Here is a 27,152-nt window from a genome sequence, read left to right on the forward strand (position 1 = left end):
GTCACTCCTTTACCTATTTCACTAAAATATAAGTTTTTTTTATTTTAAAAATTGTGATGTTTTTTTTAATATATAATAAATGTATCTAAATATTTTCATTGATTTTTTCGTAGTTAAAAAAAGGTTTATTCAAAAAGTTCGTTTAAAACAATATAATCAAACTTGTAATATTTAAATCTAATCGTTAAAATGAACAATTAAACTTGTTTCAAAATTTATTTTACTACAACATAATGAAAATGTTGATATACTTACAAAACAATAAAAATATATTAGGAACAGAAGTGAAAAACATGCCTCGAAAAGTGTAGAAAAAGACCTAAAATCTTATCAAACACCATTGTATTAACTGTCGTTTTTGTGGACACTCATTGTCTCTCGACCACTGTTTCATAAAATTCAACCAGCTGTACGTAAACTCATCCCAAATATAGCAACCGGACAATATGCGCTCCAGTGTCCCAGTTTTAAGGATTATTTTCATTTGTTTTTGCTTGTATTTGTGCGTCACTGTATGTGTTTTGAGTGTGTGTGTGTGTTGGTAAAATATCACTGCACTGGTGCCCCAGTACCATCGAATACCACATTTCAATTCTGGACACTTTGGTACGACAGGTGCCGCTGTATTTGTGCACAGTGAAAAATGGATCCAACGCAACGGCAACCGACAAACCATTTCCCGCAACCGGCTCTTGCGCGCGGATTACACTGATAGTAATGGCACTTTTAAATGGCCCAACGTGTGGGTGCAACATACTTTTTTATGTTTCACCCTCTCGCTTGCCTGTGTTTTTCATATGTTGTTTCCATTTTTCACCGTTTTTAGCGGAAATGGTTGTGGGTGGATCTCGAGGGGAAGCGAGCTTCTTTTTTCTTATTTGCTGCTACTTCTTGTGGATGTACTTTGGCGCCAAGTATCTCCTGCGCACGTGTTGTTTGGAATATTTAGAGCGAAAAATAAACAGAAGAACATGCCTTTCAGGGGTTTCAATAGCGCTTAGAGTTTTGTGGCAATTTTACGTCCTTTTTTCTATGTAAATTACGACCATCTGCTTGGCAGAACTTGGCAACATTGGTGGCTTGCAAAAGGTTAACATGTAGCTCAGCAAATGGAAGTTACACCATAGAGGCACATCGAATATTTGTTCGACATTGATATAAAATTTCATATCTTCAAATCATATCCTCATGCCCATTATGTCGTACATCTGCAATAAGATCCATCATAGGGAGGTAGCAACAGTTAATTCTGTTTGCTTACCTCTACTACCGTCCTTCGGCAGTGTTTGATACTTGCCAGAAAATTAACCCAGCAAACAAGACTTCCGGCCCAAACGGTTGCTTACACTCAGGCCATGCTCAATTGCGTACCCATCGAGCCAACCATCACCGAAGCCTTATAATCGAATCCATTCGAAAAGATACATCCCGCTCAACCTCCTGCATTGGAGTCGAATTTTCATTAAATCTGTGCGTCTCGGTCATAGTATTAGGATCGCCTTCCAAATCGTCTCCCGGACTCCCAAACTCAGTTTAGACATCATTTTATTTGGACAGGCAAATGAAGTAGACACCCGAACCCATACCATACCCATAGTGCTGCCCAAAAGTTCAATAAATTACATCCGGTCACTTGGCAAATGCAGTCTTTAACTGAAAGTACCATTCGTTCGTCAGCATTTACTACGCACCGGACAGAGCGGTTGAGCGTACTGAGACTTCTGGTGCTGCCTATCGCTCATCACCTTCCTCAAAAAGTTCGGCCGGAAATTGCAAGGCTCGATCGATGCGAAGTGAATTCTCGGTCTAACTGTTCGATTTTGTACTACCGCAAAGACCTCCGGAACCGATCCTATCAGCACGATTTGCAGCTGTTTGTCTAATGGTATTACTTCTGGTTTTCGGTTCCTAAAATCACTCTCCACCGTATGAAGCTTCAATTATCCTTCCGGCATAAATGGGGACCGCATTCGCATTTGTGGGAAGCGAAAGACAGGTGGCAGCGACGCACATGTTTGTACAAATGCATCCTGTGTAGTGGTTTTGAGGCATTCGAACGTTAACTGCAGTTTGATCGAACTCTTTATAGCATATGTATGTGTAGAGATCTCGATGTTCGATCCTGCAACGCCGCCGGCTAATCACTGTACCAACTGGTTTTGATTGGTCCGAATCGAAACATGAACACCGGCTGGGGATGTAGAAAAAGTTTCACTCTCTATCGTGGAGAGACGAAATAGTTGGAATTTTGTTTGTTTCGGATAGTGATTGCCTTAAGATGAAATCAATTTTACACAGAATGCGAGCTTATTGATACGTTCACTGCTGGTAGTACGTTGTTGATACGTTGCTAGGACATCGTTAAATAATTATAGATGCTTCAGTAGCCTCCAAACAGGACCGGTTCACTAAAAAGAGACTCGTTACTTTACAGGTCGAATGGAGAATAATTCACATTGTTTCAGTCTACTGGATACTGGTTGAATGTCAATCATATTGTAATGTTTCTAACTATATTTTGCATAAAAAATTATTCACATTACCGTACCAAAATACTTTACAATGATCATGAATGACGTTTAGCATGAACTCTTCTATGACTTTCATACCATAACGTTGTCAAAATACTAAACATCTAAGCTGTCTTGTCATGTGGTTTGCATCTACATAACTAAGAAACTTTTTTTTTCTCCGGCATTCCCTATTCGTACCATTCATTTTCATTATTAAAACTCATTAAAGTTTCCTTCTGGTGAGTGAAAATGAAACCTCGTCGGTGCTGCCAAAACCAGAATGAAGATCTCACCGAATCAGACAGCCCGTCCAAAGTAGATCGGAAAATTCAAATCCTCCGCCCTCCGTTGGTGAGGAGAAGAAACATAGGGAAACACAAAAATGGCTCTCGCTAGTCAAGGCATGGTGAGGTGGTGGTAGTGCTGTGGGACGCCTGCTCCTATGAATATGTCCATCAAACGTCATTTGTTTCGGCGGATAGAGCTTTGGCGTTGTTTTTCTGGGAAGCTGGTAATGCAATTTCCAGCAGCCGGGCTAATCGAGCTGGACTGACGAGAAAATGATAGCAAATTTATCCACACATATACACCAACAGTGCCAAACACAAGCAAACCCTGTCCGCTGGATGGGTGGGCATGAGGTAAATGGTTGGAAAAAGGCAGACAGCCAGAATGTTCCCTTTTGCCGAGTTTTCGCCATTCGTGAGGGATTTTCGTTGTGCCTGGCTTTTCTCAGATGGGCAGGGAAAGACACTGACGTGCGTAGGCCAGCGGATAGGCGGTAAAACATCGTGACGGATTCGTTTCGTACTGAGTAAATATTCATGTGTGGCATAATAAATTACTCATCCCACTCGTGTTCCCGCTCATCCAACCACAACACGCTGCCCTAGCCGTAAATGACACGAACAGGATATGTGTGTTGTCGTCCTGGTGGTGTGTGCCATTTTGTTAGCTTGTTGGGTGTCGTGTCCCTGACCGAAGCACAAAATCTCGGCAATGTCGTTCCAACCAGCACATTTTTTTTTGCTCGAGAAAACGATAAAATTATGAATTTATAAGAATGTTTCTGCTCTGTTCCACTGTTCGCATACGGCATCCTCACCAAACTCCAAATGGGTATCAGAATTTCCTTGGGCATGAAATTGAACACCCGTAAAAATTCACAACAGTGTGTGTCCCCTCCGATCTGAAGTGTGCTTCGACATTGAAGAGCACACGTATTCTGCAACATGTATGGCAACAGACTAGTTTGACAGATAAATCTGCTTAGCTTGGAAATAAATCTGTACCTCAAGCGAAAGGATCACTCCCCAAAAAGGCATAAAAACCGAGCACAGCTGGTGCTAAATGAGAACGTATATAGCAGGATGTTTTGACTTTCATTCTTTCATCACGATCTGCAACCGACAGTTAAGGCTTTAAGTTTTTTAAAGCAACGATGAATGGATTTGAAAATTGGCAAATAAGTGAAAACTTTAAGTCATTTTTCTCTTAATATTTTGCGGTTCGTTTGCTTGAACATCATATTTCTAACAGGAAAAAGTCCTTCTAGGAAGCTTCTAGAATATAATTTTGTTGGTAATTATTTAATAAACCTCAAACTAATAATATGTTCTTGTACTGCTCGTTGCTGCCGTGTTGAATTACTTATTCAACCTGGTAATATTTTATTATTTTAAAGCAGCAATTTAACAATTCGTTGAATGTGTTTCTGAGTACACGTACACAAAAATACATACATATACAAAAACATTTCTTGTAGATGTAGTGCCGGAAAAGAATAAGGTTTTTTGCGATGCACCTTCTTAACATTTGTTCTACTGTTTAAACAAAATATTTAAAAAAAACCAGGCGCCTTCATGGGGGCGACCAGGTGGTGCTTGCCGAATGTCGATTCCACACGACTATCAAATCCCTTCCCGAGCCGTTCTCCCGTGGCTAGGATTGGCTATCCGGCTATGTGGTAAAAATAAGTCTAGGTAGCCAGAAATGGTAGGCAAATCCTTACAGGTCGTCAATCCAAGAAGAAGTATGCATAATTTATATAAATTTTAATTCTATACAAAAAAACGATTCTTCCAGCTCACCCGTAATTTACCTCCTGAAAGTATGCAATTTATTGAAGGGATTCTTGTAAAAGCATAGTTAAAATTTGAAATTATTTTGCTCGTTGATATGATCAGATTAATAAAACTCTAGGAATGTATATAATACTAACTTCCATGGGTTATTGAAAGGGATATTAAAAAAAGGATTTAAAACATTCGAGCGTTAAATAAAAAAACAATTTGCATTGTATTGCATATAACATTATTAAACCAAGATTATAAGCGTTTAAATTAATAAATTCGTTTAAGGTTTATTTGTAATTGTTTTAATTAAGAACTAAGTATGTTTTGTGATTCAAATTGTTTTCATGTCTTCCCTTTTTCTTTATTATTGCACAGATAGTTTTGAAGATAATTGTGCGAATCGTTTAAATAATATTAAAATTATTTTGAAACAAAAGATTTAAGCCTGCTTATAACTTGGATGTTATTGTACTTTACTCAGAGTAGCTATATCCAATCATTAAAATTCACATACAAAATTACATTGATACTACGCCGTTTCACTGTTCAGTCAGTCACTTCACTATCCTTTCATTTTAACTAACAAGCAATTTCCTCTTGAAATTCGACAGTCTCTTGCCGAGTACTGGACCACGTCAAGTTTTGAAGCATCAGCACTCGGCAAGATGTCAGCTGCAGTCGTTATCAGTCGTTAACCCTCGTTCCGGTATGCTGCATTCGCGCACTTCGATCGGTTTGTTTGATTAATAATGCATATTCATCGAATTTCAATCCCGTGTGTATGTGTGTCGGTTGGCGGTGTCTGATGGCACCTTTCAACCGATCAACCGGATGGGCGTGAAAATGAACGATGTATGCCTGAAGTAGAAGAAGAAGGGACGAGGGCGGTTGGTGAGAATAACCTGCAACAACTTCCAACCCCGTGGCGTTAGCAACGACGATGGGGCCGCCTTCGGTGACACCTTCTTGAGATCAAGCATTTAAGTCACACATGCAAATGACACGCCAACGAGCGCTGAGAGTCTCTAACCGGATGCCAGCACCTTTTCCAGCTCCTGGCGCCATCATTCGTGATCGATGTGTGAGAGGCGACATAAAGCTCTCGAACTCGGTCGGGACTTGAGCCATTCGATGGAATTCGAACCACTCGGCAGGGTGAACATCGATGCAAAGTGATGATGTACCGCCACCATACATTCCTCGAGTAGCTACGGGGTTGATATGTTGATGGTACTTAATCGGAATGGGATAGGCGATGACAAAAAGCTGCTTAAAGCATACACACACACAGCGCTGCAAAAGGATGCTTGAATGCATTATAGAAGAGAAAAAAAACCATGCACACACCCTTGTTGGTGTGTTTGTTTTGGTGTAATTTTAAAATTAATGACGCAAAGTCCTTCACGCTTCGACCAGAGTTAAGCACATATCCTGGGAATACTTAAAACGGCTCGGAATCGAGGTGTCCAAGGGTAAACATACTTCAACAAGAGCGTTCAACTAGAAGCGATGCGATTTTTCTCGATCAGATTGAACTGTAGCATCCTCTAGAGCGGATTTGGTTTTGGACAGCACTTTGGCACTTTTCGAGGACTTTTTATGATTCTAAATAACTCTTAAGAGATGTTTTCATAGATCAAAAAACGAACTAAAAAATAAATACCTGAAGCGTGGAGTTGTTTATAATATGTATATAATAACATAATATTGTTTTATTAATTTTGTTTTTGTTTTTTAACTTAAAGTATTATATACCCTACTATAAGGCTTGAATAATGTGTTGCATAATATAATAATATAATAATGTGTTGCAGGAAATATTTCAAAAATCCTACTGCGATACTTAAGGTTTATTTCACTAAAATGAGAAAGATATAGAGCATATTAAGAATAATTAAAACTTTTTCGTACAACAAGTACATTCTGCATCCTTCATATAGCAATTATTGTCCAGAGGCACTCCCTACTGTATGTCTTAGATTTTTCTATCCCGATTAAGCCAAGGCCGACATACTAGTCGTACATTTTTACAATTTTTCCACAGTACAGTAAACAGTAAAAACCTTCCCACAACTTCACTTGTGTTATAGTGGCAGGCCACTAAATTATCACTAGCCTACTTTCCTCGGTGTGGAAATATTATCGCAGATTACATCTCATCCGCCACTCAACCATCGGAACTCAGCCAACTTTCAACACCGTCACCGGTTACTGGGGGGAGGCATTACAACTATTTCTTCCTAGTGGGCAATGTACATGCACATGAGTGCATTTAAACTTTTAATTGCATATATCGCGATGTAGGTGTATGTTTGCCTATGGGTCAAGTTTTGTATGCTCGCGCAATACATCCAGCTATAGAAAGGTTGGGAAAAACCATTGCTTTGCAGCTTTGCATTCCTTCGTTTAGTGTGCTTGGCCTGAAGATGAGGCCAAGAGTGTAGGGTGAAAAGGCGGCAAAACAACGAAAGCAAAACACGATTCCGAAGCACTTGCACAACCTGTTAATTCTTATCATGCTATCGTGTTTCTGGTGGCCTCTGGATAATTTATTTTTTTCTTTTTACTTTTCACTATCTTTCCCTTTAACCGCAACGGCCTGAATGTAGTCTGAGCAACCTGAAACCCCGCAGGGTGAAGTTATTTATATTTTTGCTAACCCATTGCTTTATTTTTTATTTCCACTACTTCGCTCTACGGAATGTGCTGTGGTGTTATGGTGTGGAGTCTTGATTAAAATAAACTTTTTTCCTCTGCATCAACACAACAAACCACGTTGCTTTTGCTTTACTGCAAATGCATTTCAAAAATATTAAAAAAAATCTGTTGATGAAAGTTGGTGGATGGAATGTTTTCCACAATGTTTGTTTCGTTATGTCTTGTTCTCTTCTATTGTATATTGATCATTTTGCTGTCTTAAGCCCTGTTTATCTTTAAAAGCTTAATGTTTTGCTTAGTTTCATTCATAATAAACAGAAGCCTTTTTTAACTTTTTTATGAAGAAGCTGTCTATGAACCGTAGAAGTTTTGTGTGCAATGTTAAGGGCTTTTCTGTTTTAATGAAACAGACCAATCATCGAGTAAATCTTAAATCCTTTATTTCGGTATTCAACATTTGCAACAACAACAGGAAAAGGTTTACATTTCCGGATGGGGTACTTTCTCCCGCAGTTAACGCATTTATACTATTGTGGACTTTCCATCAGCAACAAAAAAAAAGAACAGACTTCTTCATCCTCGTCGCCTTGCATTCACCGTTGGGCACATTAACTATTCAACAGTCTCGTTGTTTGAAAAATAGAACAGTTTACGGGAAAATTAGACGCTATCAACACCGTCTTCCGTCTGCTGCATCTGCACCGCACTAAAGAAACCCCATTTCGGGCGGCTAGAATTGGGGTGTGGCAAAAAAGGGAAAGCAACGGTAAAACAAACTCACCATCCGCTTCCTGTGCATAGTTGGAAGAGGAATGGTATGATTACGACAAATTCGGATTCTTGCTGACGCTGCTGCTGTTGAAAATGGTGTAAGATTCGTCGTTGCTTCCAATGACCCCACCGAACACCAACCAGTACAAAGCTGGGCAAAGCCGTGGCTAGTAACAAAAAAAAAGGATGGAGATAATTCCCAGCAGGTTTTGTGCTCGTTGTCGTCGTTTTAAATGGTAATGCAAACCGACACCACCGTGGCAACGTGATACTTGCCGAATATAGTCGTTTGCTGGACGCTTTTCCTGCGCGTTGGACGCCTGTCTGTACGAACTGCAAGCACTATCACTTACAATCTCAAATTAGGAATAAAATGTTTTAACAAATAGCTAATTTTCATCCAGCGGAAAGCTTACCGGGTGATGGTTAGGTGGAAGTTCACGCTTATTCTTGCTGATTAAATTGATAAGGATAAAAACATGGGCGACCTTGTTTACTGGCTGTCGGATCCAGTGAAAGGACCGCGAGATAGGGCGGAGGTCAATAAAATATGCTTATTTACAGTCTCGCTACAAATTAGCCATGTTTAAAGGTGTAACGCTAGAAGGAAACAATAAACAGCAGTTTAAAGTGGTGTCTGTTGTCCATACGAAACAAAACAAATGACTGAATTGATTTTAATATACTCGAGCAAGAAGGTTAATAAAAGAACAAAAGATTTTAGTTGCTTCCTTCTATTCTAAGAAAGGCAAAGAAAAACTCATTTAACTTACTTTTCCTTTGACTTTTAAAACGACAAACTGCGGTAGTTTTAATATTTTAAATGCTCTTTAAGATTCTTTTTATACTCTACTCAACACCAAACTAATCGATTTCTTTCCCACTTTCTTCTATTTCTTTTCCCATACAGAGGGATCTTGCTACAAAACCAGCAAGATTACAACGAGGCTGTGGAGAGCTTTCGAAAAGCGATACGCTTTCGACCATCGCTGGCACGTAAGTATTTGCCAGATAATATGTGTGCACATAATTTTCCCTGCCCAATTTCCATGCCCCCGTGGGCATTACTTCCGGGCTTCCGGGTGGTGATGTTCGTATTCACCTTATCTTCATCCTCAAACACCGTAAAGGTGAGCCAGATTTACTTCTCACACTTACCACCACTGCACAGGATCAGACCCAGAATGGTGGACAAAATATTGGCACACACACAGCCACCCATCTATTCTGCGGTGGGTGAAGGCTCAAGGAGCACTCGAGCGAAGAAAGGCAACCTTCCACGTTCCACCGGCCGGAACCATTCTACCGCCATGAAGAAGTATGAGCGAGAAAGTAAAAGGGCGTATATTCTGACACTTGCGTCATCTGTCAGTTAGTGGAAGTCTTAAAGAATTCTGTCCACCTCTATTTTACCCCGCCTCTAGTCCTTCCCTTCCCCTAGTTCATCACAGTCCCAAGCTCAAACCACTGTCTGCTCCGGCGGATCCTTAAATCCTATTGGCATTCCATTCGGGGTGCCATCCTGTACCACCGGTGACGCTGGGCTACGCTGAGTGGTTTCTTATTTTGGGAGAAAATCCAATTTCGTCCCAACGCACACATTCTCGCACACATGTACAAACGAAACGGCGAGGGTAGGTTTGTTGATAAGACTTCCTCAAACCTTTCTCAAGCACTCCCAAAGCACACACACACACACAAACGGAAAAAAACATGTGAAGAAGCAATCCAAGCAAAGAAGTACGGCACCATCTGGTGAGTTCGTACCTTTTTTTATGTTTTCTTCCTTTGCTTTCTTTCTATATCGAATACCAGCCCGGATGGTTGTGCCGGAGATGACTCCATCATCCCCATACGCCGGAAAGAACCGAAACGAAGCGAAAGCTTTTTTTTGTTTGGGGGGCGAAAGTGTTGGTGGATGTTGAAACAGCTCGCGCAACGCCCGAGTTAGTCGGTCGGAAAGTGTCTTCATTTCAGTGGCGCGGTACCGCTCTATGTCACCCACCGAAATGGGCGATAGGGGGAAAGCTAACCGGATCCGGTGAGCGAGAAAACCCACGTCAATTAGTGTGACTTATAGGATAAGTGTATGTGCCTTTCCGGAGGTCGAAACACATCTTCCCGGACATCACTTCATGCTCATGCGTGCGGGACGGTTCGCGCTGAAGCGGTCTTCCGAAAGAAGTTTCATAAAGTAAGGGAAATTTGTGACCTCCCGGTATTCATTCGCTCCGATCACTTGCCACCCCATATGCGTTGGAAGTCTTCACGTCCTTCCAGCTGTGTCACTACCGACCAGGGTGATTGGGTCAACGATGAAAGTAAATGGAGATGTTGGTCAGTAAATCGATGCGTATCGGTGTCGGACACACGCTGACCGTAAGAGTACCCCTTCCATACGTTACATGCGTAAAGAAGTGTGATGATGAAGCTATGGAAAAGCTTCCGAAAAATTTACGCTCCAAGAAAGTGACACTAAGCCGATGGTTCGCCTTGTAAAATTATCTCGACCAAAATGGACACTCTCCACAAGGGAGAAAAAAAGGCCGACTGAATTTTGTCACTATTCCGAAAAGGTGAGACATGAGCCGGTGCCAAAGGTGTTCGATTTTTTTCACCCCTCCACCCACCCATCTCCCCCACCTTCCCCCGTTTTTCCAGCAGAAGAGAAAAAAACCAATTCAAAGCTAATGACGCTCCGAGGTGCGATGGGATAAAAGGTGTACACCGACGTGTGCGCAATCTGTCTTCCATGTGGTTCTGTGTGCTGCTGTTGGTATTTTTCCGGTACACTTCAGTGACGGTTCACTGATTGTACCATCGGGCACTTTTGTGTCGAACGTCGAAACGTCGTAATCCAAAACCTCCCCAGAAGTGTGCAAGGATTCGTTCGATTTTTCGGAAACTGCCGGTAGCTTCCTTGTCTTCTTCACCTTTTTTTTCTCTTCCTCTCTCTCCCTCTCTCTCGATCGTTTGAACCGAAACATGCTTTACACTTGTCACACGCGGCACGTCAAAGCGGCATTTTTGTGTGTTCGCTTTCCATTTCGCCGGCCTTTTGCATGGTGATTTCGAAACAACCTGTCGAACAATTCCATCAGACGAGCTGCACAAAACACAAGCGAACCCATCTGGAGATGTACGCTTTTCTTTTTGTGGTACGATTCCCCTCCCCCTCTTCCATGGCTGTTGGGGATGGTGTTGGTAATGGGAGTGGAAGGTGGGAACGGAACATTAGTAACAAATGTTTCTACTTCAGGCACATTGCACGCTGCGTGTGTCCGTAGGGATTTCTGATGGGATTTCGATGTCGAACGAGTGAAGTGTTACGATTACTTACAGCAGCAGCAGCAGCAGTAGTTAGTAGGAAAAAAAGGAACTTCGGGCGGTCTCTCTGGCGTTCCATATTGATGTGGTTGGTGTTTACGTAAACCGTACGCTGAATTCGGGCCATTTTTTAACTGAATCGTATGTTTGCTTTACTATGATGAAAGCTATAGTTGGCCCGTTAAAGTGTTTGAGAAAGACTTCGCAACTACTTTAATTTAAGCTTTTAAGTTTTTTCAAACATTATGCTTTATTTTTGCAATATTTTTTTCTCACTTTTTTACAATAATGATGTAATATTTAGTATACATCGCAATTGTTCTGTTTAGTTTATATTGTTGAACTCATCTCATAGAAAAATCATTAGTTTCCAAGATATTCTGTTACATTTGATCACCTCCAAGATCTCTTATATTTTCTCTTTCTCTCTAATCTTTAACTTTAATTTTATTCAGCTTCCTTGTCACGTACACTTTAAATATTCTATTGTCAGGATATCTGCCCGGCCAAACAGATCATTCATCTTGTAACTTATATTTTCTCTTTCTCCCTCCTTTTTGCTCACAAACAACCTTAAAAGTGTGTTGAGTATAAGTTGTACTTCCCTTATTGATGATTTTAATTCAATCTAATGCATAAATTACTCCTCATATTGCAGAGATTGTTGTAATCAAACATAACTCCCTTCATATTTTCCTTCATATGGTTCAACTCTGGATGACATTTTAATTGTTCCGACCGATCACTTGGAAGTCGATCATTTGGTAGTGTTGATTGACGCGCTAGTGCTGGCTCTTGATCTGATTCACAAACTGGCAATACCATTACCGGCTGATTAGCTTAACTGACTAATATTTATTCTGGGACATGTATATTATTTATATGATTCGCGTACGTACGATTTTGCTTTTCGGAAGTATACGCAAAGGTTACGCTGTCAAACGTGCCTTCAAAGCTCAAGCCATTTAGCATTCAATGCCAATGTTGTAGAGTAGTTCGTTTCTGTATGAAGTTTTTTAAAACTACATCTAACATCTTTCTAATTTTGAAGATTAGATAACACAAATCTATGGTAAGGAATAATAAACTGTATATAATATAACCTCAGTTATGGTAATTTTCCTACAGTTATATTAAAAGTCTATAATTTTCTATACTGATCATAAAAATGGAGCTGAAATAATACAAACATTAAAATTTGCACTGCATAATATTTGCACACATGCTCCAGAGCTCTATTCGCTGCGAAAAATAATCACAAATCATCATCATCGCTAAATCAAACGCTCCGGATGCATTTCCGTGCGATCTTTGGCGGAACAGGAAACCACTAACCGTTTCCGACTGTTTCAATATTCCACACTCCGAAAAGCAGCCGATGTTCAAGCACATAAAATTGGCACACTCGCCGCTGCCGCTAATCATATACACACGCACACAAACAAATAGTGTCCTATAATGCCAAACGCTATGAGAACTGGTGCCAAAAAAGTGTTTCACTGTCTATTCAACACCTCGCATCGTCGAAGATGATTGGCTTGCAATATGGCTATCGGCCGGTGGACTGGGGTTATAGCTTCCCGCTTCTTCATTTCTGCTCTCCCTCAGGGAGGAATCCTCGATGGAAGCAGGAAGCAAACACATCCACACATGCATAATTAATTTAATTAGACCGAAAATTATTTCACCCCAAGCGTTGCGGACACTCTGTTCGGCTATGGTGGCGTACTATGATCCGCTTCAGCGGATTGAATTGACCGGAAATATCCCATCGGCATCTTTCTATGGTGGGTCATATCGTTTCGATTTTCGTACCAGCTTCAGCCAGTTGCCAACCAACAAAGAAGCTTCACACTTTTGGGGTGGAAAGAGCTATAAAATGTTGCTTTATGATAACATATTATGCACATTATGATCGTTTATGGGGTGCTGGTGGCTTTCATAACAAAAAACCCCATCACTATCAAAAGGTCACAAACTACGTTCAGCATCACAGGTAAAACCACTTGGCCGTTGAAACCAAAAAAAAAACTATAACGTTATAATTTTACATAAACACATGAACAAAAAAAAAGGATTAGAAAATGCATCCTTTAGAACGATCGCTCGAGAGGTAAGCGATACAGTGTTTGGCGCACATGTATGTTGAGGTTTTCCTCTGACCATGATTACCCTACTCGAATGGGAGGGAAATATTTCCGGTCGAGAGAACACACACAATCATGTGCTTGGGAAGAACAAAAATGAGAACGTGAGGGAGAGCTGTTTTTAATGAGCTTCTAGCCTCGGGAAGGTCCTGCTTTGGTTGTTCGTTGTTGGTCCCACATGAGCGAGGTTTTAGTGGTTAGCCAGGGCTAAATGTTTGCATAATCTATTTCCCACCTTTCCTTCCCTTATACTACTGGATGGGTATCTCTGCACACCGGTACAAAACTATCGAACGAATGAACTTGAAAGTAGCGGTACACGGCTAGGGACACTTTCATCCCCCATCGGCTGATGATCGGATTGAATTTATCGCCTGCAGCAATCGGTAGATGAACATTAAAATCGTACCAATAAACCTCCACCACGGCACACACGAAGAACGAAGCGAGGAAAGGGGGATGGGAAACACGAACAAAAATCCATCGAATGCTGGACGGAACGTGAAAAACATGCTTTTCAATTTTCCAACCCGATGGCTTTAATTATCCCGGTGGTGGACTTGGTTGCCACCCGGACTACCATCGCCACTCCACCACGCACGCAAGAGCGAGTTGCCGTAATTTGCAAATTTCACCTTCCATTAATCACAATTTATTTCACTCAGGCACCTGCGGGTGGGATTGGAAAACTGCACCGGGTGGTATCGTTAATTTTAAACACCTCATTGATTGGGCACAGCCTCGCGGCCAGATGCGACCCTGGTCGAATCAATCAGAGCGCAAAGGATGATCGGACCGATTAGAATTAAACTCGAGTTCGGCTGAAAACAGAGCAAATGGTTTACAATTGCTCGATTATCTACATGTCTGTCCAATTTCGTTGGAGTATATATTTTTAAATGACGATTATTTTTCTTGGAATGATTTAACTACAAAACGTGCAGCTTCAGGTTTTTTATCGTTCAATTGATCGTTCCTTTTCTATAAAAAAAAATATATTGTTGTATCACGTAAGAGGTTTTATATATGGGTTCTTAATTTAAGAGGTATTAAACCACAACCCTTAATAACTGCCTTTAATTAAGCTGGTTTTATGAATGTTAGCATATCCATTGTTTGACCAAAATAGAATACAGTTTCAAAGAAATTTAACTAATTCAAACTGTCCTGTTCTACCGTGACACTTCGTTACCGGAAATAGTTTCCACAAACATAAGAGAAATATGTCTCGTCCTGTCTTCCTGTTTAAGCAGGTTTAGATTTCCAGGGAATGATCGCTTTTCATTTTCTCTGATTATTTATTCAATCTGTAGACTACGAAACGCTGGATGTCTACAAGTCATTCGAAAATTCCAATTTAAGCCGCTACCTTAATTCATCTCTATACATTTTCTAGAATTGGGTAATGGCAGCATGCATATTATTCAAAGCATGGAGAAACAAATAATGAACATTTGTGGACAATGAATTTCAACCATTCTACGAATTGTTTTAAGAATGATGTTGGAATATTTTAATGATGATGATGTCTTTCTCTTTAAAATTAAACCCTGAGTTCGTAATTTGTATCTTGACTTTATTCGAAGAATACACGTGGAACAGAACGTTATGCCCACTGTACCAATCGTTAGCAGCCGCTTTAGTAAATCGGCAGAACATTCCCATGGTGACGATAGTACGCACGTACCCAAACAGACAGAAAAGGTGCGATTTTGCCTGTCCATTTCCCATCTTTGCCAAAATTCGTCCATTTCCCTGGAGAAAGATTTGCTCACCATCGTCCACTGAAATGGGTTGACCAATTGAAATGTCTTGTTCTCCAATCCCTGAAGCCTGAAATAGAAATGCCACCCTTACAAAAGAAAAAAGGGGTTTTCGTGGAAAAGAAATCCGTTCTTTAAAGAAAAAAACAGATTCATCTTTAACAGAAGAAGATACGATAGTAACGACCACAAAAAAAATAAAGAAACGGAAAATGAGAACGAACCTTTACCGCCACGCCGGTGCACACGTGGCGTGTTTTTTTTTTCGAGGTCCGCAAAAGGTATGCGTGAAATTGATGATTTCATTAATGTAAAACGGTTGACAGTTGGACATTGGTGGTGTGAACCCGGTAAAACCGAAACCACTGGAAGGGTATGGGGCGAGAAAACGGAAATTGAATTGAAATTATACCACCCTGGGATACACTTCCGGGGTTCCAAGGAGAAGAAGAAAAAAAGAGGTAAAACTGCCCCGAGTGGTCACAAAGCAATTTGGGGAAAAGGCGCACTAAGGAGGGGACGTGAGGAGGGTTACTTTTGATCGCTTTTTTCCTTTTCTATTCATTTCCATTTCGCTTCGAATTGTGTAAAGTTGCCTAAAGGGGATATACTATTTTTTTGTTGAAGCAAGGATAAGAAAAGTTTGAGCGGTTTGTAGAGAAGAAATGAAAAGAAATACACCCTTTTTTGCCGGTGGTATCCCAAAGTGATTAATCGTTTACGGGGTTGGGAATTTGTTGGAAGTAAATTATGTACGAAGAGGTGACTGATGTTTGAAGGTCTTGGAAGATTGAGTGGCAAACCATTGACAGATGGCACGGATCTGTCCGGTGGACGGTTGTGGATGTGGAATGCGACCTTTCATTGGTGAAAGATGGCACAGTTTAATTGGAGCTTTTATTGGTGAAGGTCAGTACACACCTTAAAGCATCGTATTTAACCAATTATTTTAATCAGTACGATGATTAAACACAGTTTGAGATCGTTTTGGAACTTAAAGTATTTCCCTACAAGCGTGTAACACTTATCAACACCACCACACATCGTATGCATGCGTTCATCCTTTACAACTGTTTGCTTCAGGTCACCTTGTAAGACCACCGTCGATAATTTATGCGTGCGTAGACAAACATCTTCCGTGCACTTCGGGGAAGCGCTAAACATATCAATCAAATCCGACAGATCTCCCTTACCATGTCTGTTTTGCTTTACATGCTCCCGAAGTCCGCACAGTTTGCGTCCTTCCATCCTTACCGGCATCATTCATCGGTGGTCTTCCATCATGCTGCCACAACTCACCAAAACCAGAGACAACTTGCAACGCAATCAATTCAAATCCCGAACCCAAAGTGATAATGTTTGCCTTCTGTCGCCGGTCGCCGAACGCTGCCGGTCGATTCTGCTGGCCCGTCGAAAGCTAAACGTGAGCCTAATCAAACAGTCGAACGGTCGGGAATGGTCGGTAAGGCAAATGTAAGCGTCGTTGGGCGGACACTTTGTTGATTCGGGTGGCTCGCTCGCACGCACGAGCGCTGATTGCATGGTAGGCCACCATCGTCCGTTCCACTGGACATTGGTTCATCACCACCGAAAACACCCAGCACAGCGGAAACGCGACGCCCTTGACGGATATGCACGGCTATAAATTAGTTTATATTTTATTAAGCCCACCTTTACACCATTCTGCGCGCGGTTCCAATCCCGACTGCTCCAGTACAACGCCTGAATGGACATAAAATTGCGTTTCCCTTGTGCTGGCGGGTGTTTGTTTGTTCAGACCCACCATATACGGTGCAAATTAGTTCCGTTGCATTTTCAAATCGTACACAATGGCATGGCCCAGCAACGCGCAATAAAGACTAAAACTGTTTCTGATTTATTATCACGCACTTGTGCGCACGAAAAGCTTGTGCCTTTATGGGAGGGGCTGGGGTCTGGAGGGGCCAATAATTGGATATAATTTGACAGTTTTCAGCAAAGTTCATCGTCTGTTTCCCGAGGAAAGGTGGAAGTGGAAAAAGATTAAATAAACCAGATCGGTTCTACAAATTGCATACTTTTAGGCGTAGACGAATGGAAACAACGGGCTAACAGAACCGAGGCTTGTTTACTTTTGAGCTCTCGCTCGAGCTGGTGTGACCAGAGCCGGGGGTGTCAGTGGTGGTATTCTATTAGACAGTCAAGCGTCAGGTTATTCAATTATTTATTCGTTTGCCATTTTGTATAATTTAGATTTACGCGTGTATGCGCGGACCCACTTTTACCACTGATTAATCCTTTACGAGAACGGTGCCGGTGTTTTGGAGTTGCTAAAGTGTTGATTGAAAACATAATTGATGGTATTATAATCGATCGATGATAATGTGGGTTCAGCCAGTAGACGTTTCCTTCTACCGTGACGATTTCTTTCGCCAAAGATGGTTCACCGTACGTTCGCAAAACCTTAAATCAAAGTCTATTAGTGCTTTAATTGAAACCAAGCTTAAACAACCAACCGTTTGATCCATCCGGGTTTGGGTAACAGCTTTCCATCGTTAACGGTGGCTAGCACTGGCAGGGCAGCATCGAAATGAGGAAACTAGGTAAAATCAATTTCCATTACGTGTGCGATTGAGCTTACACGGTGATTCGATGTCCACGCCGGGTACGATCGTAGTCCAAAGTCAGCGCGCGGCTAGAATGACAGCATCGCAACGCATCAAACGCAAACGAACGGAGACAGTGACTCTGGTCGGATGCCTTTTGCCGGACGATTCTTAACCGATGGTGAAGCCACGGCTCGGTGTGTCCCGCAGCAATATCCGTCCATTTCGGATGCAACGTGCTAACGAGTTTAGCTGTGGCACCACCAACATCGCGCTGTCGATGGCAAGTGTTTTATCGTTCGATCGATCAGATACGATACGACTCACACACGAACTTCTCAGTGAAGGATGTTTCCTTACGGCAAACTGTGCCAACATATGCGAGTTAAGGGTGGGACAGGAAAAATGATCGACGATGGCATACAGGACAAAATCACGCAAAAGTCCCATTTATCGTCAAAACAGTTTCCCTACCGGCGCCTGATGTTGGAAATGTGTGGGTGTGTGTTTGCGGGTTGATGGTCCCATCACTCCTTATGCTCAGCCCGGGGTAATAATATTGTTCATTCATAATTTATTCACTTGCATTCCACGTAACACACACACACATACACACCCTTGTAGCATGTAGCGACACGGAATGCACTTTTACATGCGGAGAGAAATAAAAGCAGCAAACTTTTTTGTACATGATAAGCTCCCATTAAGAGGATTCACCCCTGATGTCCTGAAGTGTGTAACGCCCTGTGTATGTGTGTAGATCGATTCAAGTGTTGTGTTCTTCGGTATCCAAACCGAATGAATAGAAAAACTTTTCTCCTTACACTACTTGTTATCGGAAGCCGTTATAGGAAAGTTGAAAGCTGCTTAATTTACTGTGTATGCGCCATGAATTATTTTCCGCACCCTTACCCTGCCTAAAGAAAAAAAAAATCCCACACACTAGCACCGTACGCCAAAATTCACCCTTCGAACGTAAGAGAATGTGCTAACTATTGTGCGCTTGTGTGTTTTCCTGTACGGAACAAAAGAGCATTACCATGCTAAAGTTGGCAAGTGAGGAACAAAAAGCACTCTGTGGTGAGAAAATAATACACCACACTGTAACACAGACACTAATTTGCTCTTTTGTTTTATTTTGGAGATCGTTTCAAAAACCAAAAAAAAGGAACGAAATTTCCCATCGCAAAATATATTTGCAAACGGGAAAGTTGGAAAGTTTAGCGTTTGTGAAGGATTTCCGCCTGGAAAATGTACCACATTTATAATGGTGAAAATTGTACAGCAACATGTTTGGTAAATGTTTTCGGATGTGCTACATTTACTGTGTGATGTTGCATTAGTGTGCTTACCAGCACGTCTTGTGATGGCTAATTGTGCAATTGTTTTATTACTCCTCTAATATCTCATTCTCTCTCTCTCCTTCTTGTTGTTGTATTGCTTGCATTTCAACCAACTGTTTCCTTCCCATTCCCGGAGAATGTCGCCTAAATTCAATACATCCGGCAATTTGTGAACTCCCGCCGTTATGCTCACCCTGCTGATTGGCTGGCAATAATTCCAATTTCAGCTGATCCACAAAATTTAATTTCTCCTTCGTTTCCTCCTGATTGATCACAAGCTGCGAGCAGGAACGAGCTAAGGCCAAGATACTATGTATGTGTGCTGCTGCTTTTTTTTTCTTCCCAAGTCAACAAACCACACCATATGTGGATATGATTTTTTAGAACTTCATCCTCCATACGGGACGTGTGGTGAAACACAGCAACTATACTTCCCGTCGCATGTTCACAAACAAAGAAAACACATGACACAAACGACTCCCCCGCAACATACACATACACACACACACACGTACAAATACGGGGGTGGAAAATATAAATGATTTTTCCGCACCATTACTTCCAATTTTGTGAAATAGATGATAATTCAACTTTGCTTTTCCGATGCTGTGCTCTCCCTTGGTATATGCTGTGCTTGAGTTTTCACGTCGAACTCAACCGGACAGGACATTGCTGACCACCTTTTTTCTACCTACCCCCATTCCTCTCCCCCAAACGCCGAGTGAGTTTGTTTCGTAGCTGCTTAGGGGTTGAATTTTTTTGTTTTGCCCTTCATCTCCACTGAAAGTTTTCCCGATGGCAGTGTCACAACGCTTGCGAAAGCTGATACGAAGCAAAACTCGAATGTGACAGTGTCCACTTTCCGTGCCGGTGTGTCGGAGTTTATGTCGGGGATGTTTTTTTTTTTCTTTTGCCACCCACGGGACGGGAGTTTTTCCTTCTGAAGCCTTCCATCCTTCACAAACTCGTCTAAACCTTACCATACCCAAGGGCTGCCATGGCCGGTAGTTGAAAAGGTCGCTTCATACAGACGGAATGACGGCACGGTTTGCGCGTTGGGAATTTAATCATTCCGGTGCAAAGAGTCCGAAGGGCCACTATTCTGAACCGTTGCAAATCGGCCCTGATGCCGACAAAAGAACGTACGAAACGCTACACAGTACTGTTCCAGCCGGGAGCAAGTCTAACACTAGGGCTAGAAATGCATTGCATAAATGGCGAATAAACGAGCCCGTACGATGCATTTTTGTGTGTGTGTGTGCGTGTTAAAGCACCGGCAATGTCATCCAACGGGCCAACCGACACAGGGGCTAACCGAAGGATAGACTTTAATATTTATGATAGCACGACTGCTGATGTGTGTTCTCCACTGCAGTGGGTTTGAATGATGACTGTGACTTGGTGGTTTGATGTGGGCAGAAGCCTCCTCCTTTAGGCGGTGTAGCTCTACCAGACCGGGCAGTCAGCATCCCAATGACAGGGCGTGTGCACAGGAAGACGGCAAATATGAACAAGTGATCAGCGAGCAACTGGGTGCGAGAAGCTGTCTTTCTTCCCGTTCCATTCCGAGAATAAACGCTGTAAGAAAACTGCGTCAATCCCCTACAGAACCCATACATCTAGTCCCGACCCCCGCGTTGCCAACAATGTCTGCAAGACATCGTTAAGGAACTTCAGACATTGGCGTCTTCGCTTCCTTCCGACGTCCTTCGACGACCCCGTGAGACGTGATCAGATTTACTGATAAGCGCTGGGTGCGGAAATACGCGTTGCCGGAGTTTGGGGCCGTGAAACCCGTGGACATACAGGTGGCACACGCACACTGCTACTACTACCATCAGCTTGGAATTCCTTCAACGTGCTGCGCAGTGAGTGAAAGAATTTGTTTTCCTCCGTGGGTGGATCGCCTTCCTTTTCGCAGGTTGAAAAGAAATTGAAAACGATGAACTTTGTCATCGTTCCCGGTCTTTTTGGATGGACGGGAGTGAGAATTGGGAGTTAAACTCGGGGGAAAAAAATAAAGAAACGTAAGTAAAAATTCCCCATATAAACACACATACATCGTGCTATGGTGGTGCTGTGTTCTTCGGGACTATTTTTTTATTGAGGTTACCCATGCGAGCTAACTGGCCTCGTCGTGTATCGCACCGGTTTCGCTGTTTGCTGTATATTGCCGTCCATCCGTCGAGAAATGGTGGCGCCCGAACAGATGCAATTGGCTGGAAAAGCTAGTAGAATGTATCATCAGTCTTCGGGCCGTGGCAGCGCCAAACTCCGGACGGAAATATATCCTGTAACTCGATTCCCTTTTCTTTTTGTTCATTTTGCACAGATCATTTAGCAATCATTGTGCGGTTGGTGAACATAAAGAAGGATCCGTGTAAGGTATGCCGCATTATCGGAGCACGGTTATATTCTTTTTGCGTCTTCAAACATCATCGTTTCTATAGAATGCTCTAATCTTCTCGGTGTGATGCTTTATTCCGGTGCGCCCTTCGGAAGAGGAAAATACTACACAAATCATGTTGTACGTAGTTTGTCAATTCCATTGTTGAGTGTTACAATGGATGCATAAAGTTATGCGATTTTTTACTTCTGTCACATAAATAGCAGTTCTGTGTTTTTTTGGTCATGGAAAGTCACTTAAAATTTCAGCTTTTCGTACAATAAATATTGTACTAGTATGTGTGTTTTTTTTTGGTTAGGCAATTAGGTGAAAAAACGTCTTAACAAATTCATTCTTGGGGTGTCTTGTGGGGAGTCTGATTTTTCGGAATATTCCCATTTCGGAATATCCAATGTTCTTGAAGCAGCTTACATATTTACGTATCAGGTGCTACAACAGCTTCGTGGTGTACAGGAGTTCACTATATCACTCCATGTGGACGACCTAAAAGAACTTTACGGTCAATGTCATCCGGTGTCATTCGAATGACTTGAACTCTGGTGAGTCTAATTCGATGCACGATAGTGAGACCATCGTACAACTCATAGAGCACGTCGTTGTAGCGGCCCTCCATTGTCCTTCCACACATATGGGGCCTAAAATCTTTCCAAACATCTTCCTCTCGAACGCGACTTTAGAGGTTTCGTCAGTTTTAAACAAAATCCATTCCGTACAAAAGAACCTTTCAATCCCAATATGTTATCAGTGTATGTATCTTGATTTATTTATAGAAAATGATCCCCGCAGTTTCCACCTTTGAGATCTTGGATCATCAGCAAGAAGAGCAAGAGGAGCAAGAAAATCAAAGACGATTAAGTTTATAAAGTTTTAATTAATTTGTCTAAATTCAGCTTCGAACAAATAATATCTGTATTGAAGAAGACATAAATTGCTAATATTTCTAATTTAATATAATAAATACTAGATCTAAAAGGTCATATATACCTTGTTACGGATAATGAATTACTACTGGAGTCGTTACTACAACCTCAACAGTCAACATTCAGCATAAAATGTTGCATCTGTATATGAATCTTTGAAACAAGTCAGTCAATACGGATTTTTTTTCATAGCTTTAATAACACATCATAGTTTATTTGCGTAAGGACAACCAGGCTGCCTGTCCATCAAAAAACAAATCTTTCTATCCAAATATTCAGCCTCACATATTTTTCCCACTAGCATTTATGAAAACCTCATATGAATAGATGAGTTGAAACAAATTATTTCCAAAATATGAACTTCATCTGAATAAATTGCATCGCCTCATCAGTATGTAGCAAAATGACTAAATTTCAGCCTGTATTCTATCTGTAAATTTAATGACCTCCCCCATTGCATTGAAATGCTTTCATGCGCTCACTATTCTAAGGCATTCTTTCCGTTTTTTGTCAGTTAAAAATCCCCCAACAGACGTACGTCAAATAGAAAATACTCAGACTCTTCTGCTAAAAGCAATCACACAAAAGCTACGTTCATGTCAAGCAGACTGCTCTCAGGTCTCTCGAGCCGTTTGGGGGATCCATCTCTGCCTACCAGCAGCTTACCGTTGATCAAAAACGCGCTCTAATATTCATAAGATACTTGACACTTTGTGTGCTCTTTTATCATGAAGCCGTGTATATGGCTTGATTTCAGAAGATTTTACTTACTTTGCTCACCTCATTTTTTTTTCCTTTTCATTTTCCGTGCTCGTTCTTTGCCGTTTTTTCCATCTTGCTCATTTTGCTGAGCCAGCAAGCTACTAGCTTTCACTGCTGTCCGTGTGAACGTGGGAACATAAGTTGATAGCGATATCTAGTGCTACCGAAGGGAAGGAGGACATCATTTCTTCTTGATTATCCACACGTTCTCACCGCTCCTGTCTACATCCGCCCACCGGTTGTAAGCCTTAAAAACGCACCACTCGAAGTGGTACAACACGCCACAAGCCATGGGTTTACCTCTGCTTACCTCTGCTGACAACGGCAAAAACATGAAAGGGAAATCTTTCCCCGTCATCCTCTGTACCACATTTCTCATTTAATATTTCATAGTAATTATGATTACACCACTTGCAACACTATAGCCATACCTCGGCGGTACCATCAACGCTTGGGTTAGTTTCTAAAACGGAGAAAAAAAAGCGGACGAAAACAACCGGCGCCAACACAAAAGTGTGCGCTCGTCTCTGTTTCTTTCGGCAAACCTTGGAAGGAACGTGAAACGACGTCACTTGGCTTGCGTTATCTGTGAACATTTGCGGGGTGGTTCTGTCCTTGCGAACCTGTTCCGTTCCCACGCTTGCTGCACCAGCCTAATGGATGCGACACGGGACGAAGGCGATGGTGTTTGTCGGTGTCCGGATTTGAGATCCTTGAATCCTTGATCCTAACCCATCCCATGGCGAACCGTGAAGATTGTGTCGCTGTCAATGAGGCTATGGTTGAGTGTTCCTTTCGTCACGGTGAAGCACGCTGTTCGTTTTTTTACGATTTCACTCGTCATAAAATCACGCTAAAAGGCTTGCGGGATGAAGCTTTCGTTGTGCATCTTCCGTACGGTGTCGACGTGCTTCGTACGTAAACATCATCCTTATGCCTACGGGACACGGCCCCGAGATTCGGTATGAAAATGAAGCATGAGGTACCTGTGTATGTGTGTAGTAGCATTCATTACCCAAATGCAGCATTAAACCAAAACCATCGTCAAAGACTTCACCACCAATGCTAGTTGATAGTGTACTGGATACCATGCCACCGAGGGTAGGGAAAAAAATTGAAGAACAGAAATAGGAAAGATTCATGATTCTTGAACCTTTTTTTTTTCTTCATCATCTTTCTCTCAAGAGGGACCGTTTTTCATTCATTACGACGCTGACGTGGCATCAGGAAGTGATGTCCAATTATCTCGAGTATTATTGCCTGCTGTACGTACTATACCATGAGTCTCCCTATTGGGACATTCCTCAGGTAATGCTGAGTATTCTTTTGTCCTAATTTTTGCTACTCTGGGAAGTTGAAGTAGAACCGCATCGAGTATGGCTTGTTTCTGGTTCAAACTGAAATTCCAATTCATTTAGTATTCATCGACTTTCCAACTCCTACGAGAAATGGAGCTTCCCATTTCTTCCCCAAAACTTTCCCATTTCAACCATTTCAAACCGTGATGGGAAAGCTAATTTAGCTCATAAATCGTACATTTCATGCTGTGAATAAAAAGTACCGACAGTCCCTTCATATCCAATCCTATTGCTCGCTCTTCATTTCAAAACTTCTCAAACCCATCTAATGTATGAGTATCTTCATGCTCTTTCTCATTCACAGTGGCCTATCTGAACCTTGGGACCTCACTGATAGCACTAGGTCGCTGTCAGGAAGCGGCCAGCGTACTGCGGGAAGGCACCAAGCTGGACGGTTCTGGGCTGCGGGACCGGGCAGCACACGAGAACGCCCGCATCAGTGCACTGCTGCAGCTCGGCAATCTGTACGCCGATCAGGGAAAACTGCAGCGTGCCCTGGCCGTCTACCGGGAGGCATTGCACACACTGCCGGAACGATATCCACCCCAGGTATGGCCCACTGATTTCACAGTCATTTACATTAATTTTCGGGATTTTCGTTTTACGTTCCAATGAGTTCCAAACTGCTTGGACGCGATTGCTACTCAGTAGCACAGTATCCGCCACTCGGTAACCGAAACCCCGGACACTTTCACAAAACTCGGACAAACTTTATGGCTTCATAAAGTCACGTGCCAAACATCGTTATCATGTATCTTCATTCGCTTTCGCCTCCGTTCTGCTTCCCTCATCCCAGCCGCCCAATAGGCAACGGAAGTGTTGAAAAGCTTTTAATGATTTCCTTCCTTTTTGGTTATGTTTCTTGCTTTTTTGTTTTACCGGTCGTTTTTTCCCCCCGGGGCGCGAAACGACTGCCGGAAACCGAAAAACACCGATTCAACCAACTCTGTCCGGTTCAGCGGGCGCTAACGTGAGCAACCGACCACTAGAACCGACTGAACCCTAGCCCTGGTGGGCACGGGCAAAAATTATCACCGGAAATAGCAAATCCGGATATCAGAGATTTTTATAAACACTTTTACGTGGCAGAAAACCCTCTCTTCGTCCAGGTTGGTGAAAGTATGGAAGGCCAACCGTTCCTGCTGTGTTGCGACTGGCTGGATCGGATTGGAGTTCGTCCATTCGCCCATTCGTTCGTGTGCCGGTGACGTTTCATATTTATAGTTATGGGTAGCTCCCATCTGGCTACCAACACCGTACTGACCGCCCGAAGGATAGCGAAGGGAAAACCCTACGGAATCGAAACACAACGAAGGCGTTGGACCAGGTTCTCCTTTCGAGTCGAGACGGCACGAACGGATGAACGTATTTCCGCTATTTCTTTGGTTGTATTTTCACCAAACACCCGTTTCGGTCGAAAGCTTACCCACCTCTAGCACCTTCCGGCTAGCCAAAAAGGATGGATTTTGGGTTGGGAAAAGTGTTTACACTTGCCTCGCTTGCCACACACCCAACCGTGGGACTTTTTGCTTTTCATCATCAACGTTTCCTTCAAGTTTATTTTTCTTTTCTCACAACTAGCTCGTTAACTCGTCGTAGCGGCGAGCCATATTCTCACCGCACAAGATTTGCCATCCACCCGTCCACCATCAATCCATCCTTTGCAAGGTTGGTTTTCCGGTGTGCTTGAAATGGATCGTTCGCCGTGTTTCCTGTTTCGTGCTGTGTAAGTCACAGGCGGTGATTCCGCTCGGTTCCGTAACGGTGCAAACGTGGCCAATTGGGCCTATGTGTTTTGTGTATCTCTACCTATTCCACTGAACAAACAGCCAGCCCGCAAGAGATCGTCCAAAATTCTAACTGGTCAAAATGGAAAACTTCACCTCTGTCTCACCAAAACCTCCTGGCGTAGATTGCTATCGACGTGTCTCTTGAAAAAAAAAACCCCACGTGAAGCTTTCTAAATGGGGAATGAGAACAAAAATCTACCACAGGAAAGAAAAGAAAAGTCCCTCAATGTCCAACTAGACTTTGGATACGGTTTTTGTTTCTCTTTCTTTTGCAACGCCTTTTGGAGAGTGAAGACGAAAAACGCTTCACATTCTTATTTTATTACCAGCGTTGTATAAATTGGAAATTTTATTAGTCTTATAACATCGACGTCTAAACCCACACATGCACACCACCGGGCAAGACTGTTCCCGTTAAACAGTGGCTGCTAGTCCACACAACGCATAAAACAACGCCAAGCGAGAAAGGAAAAGCCTACCGAATCGGTCACAACTCACGGTGATCCGCCTCGGTGCAGTTTAGTTTTATTAGATCGACAGTATTTTCTGACGTTTTACGAGCATCGGCTTTCGGTGCTGTGCCTGGGTTTTTGGGGCCACATAACGGAGAAAGAGAGTGGTTAGTTTTTGGGGCGTAAGATGAAAAGGATTTAGGTCTATTGGCACATCATTCTTGATGATTTTTTTTTTGTTTTTGGGGCGGTAAGCTAGTTGGCGTTAAATTATTGTATGG

At 42.2% G+C, this 27,152-nt stretch overlaps 1 protein-coding gene across 5 annotated transcripts in view; it reads left to right on the forward strand.

The window, feature by feature from the left end:
• Positions 1-27,152, forward strand: part of LOC125761926 (protein O-mannosyl-transferase TMTC2) — a 209,151-nt gene that overhangs the window by 170,282 nt on the left and 11,717 nt on the right. For all 5 annotated transcript variants that reach the window (XM_049423524.1, XM_049423525.1, XM_049423521.1 and 2 more), the window contains exons 7-8: positions 8,928-9,013; positions 24,934-25,178. In XM_049423524.1, the coding sequence (XP_049279481.1) occupies positions 8,928-9,013; positions 24,934-25,178 (331 nt within the window). The remainder of the gene's footprint in view (positions 1-8,927; positions 9,014-24,933; positions 25,179-27,152) is intronic.

Source organism: Anopheles funestus, chromosome 2RL (assembly GCF_943734845.2).
Source record: "Anopheles funestus chromosome 2RL, idAnoFuneDA-416_04, whole genome shotgun sequence".
NCBI lineage: Eukaryota > Metazoa > Arthropoda > Insecta > Diptera > Culicidae > Anopheles > Anopheles funestus.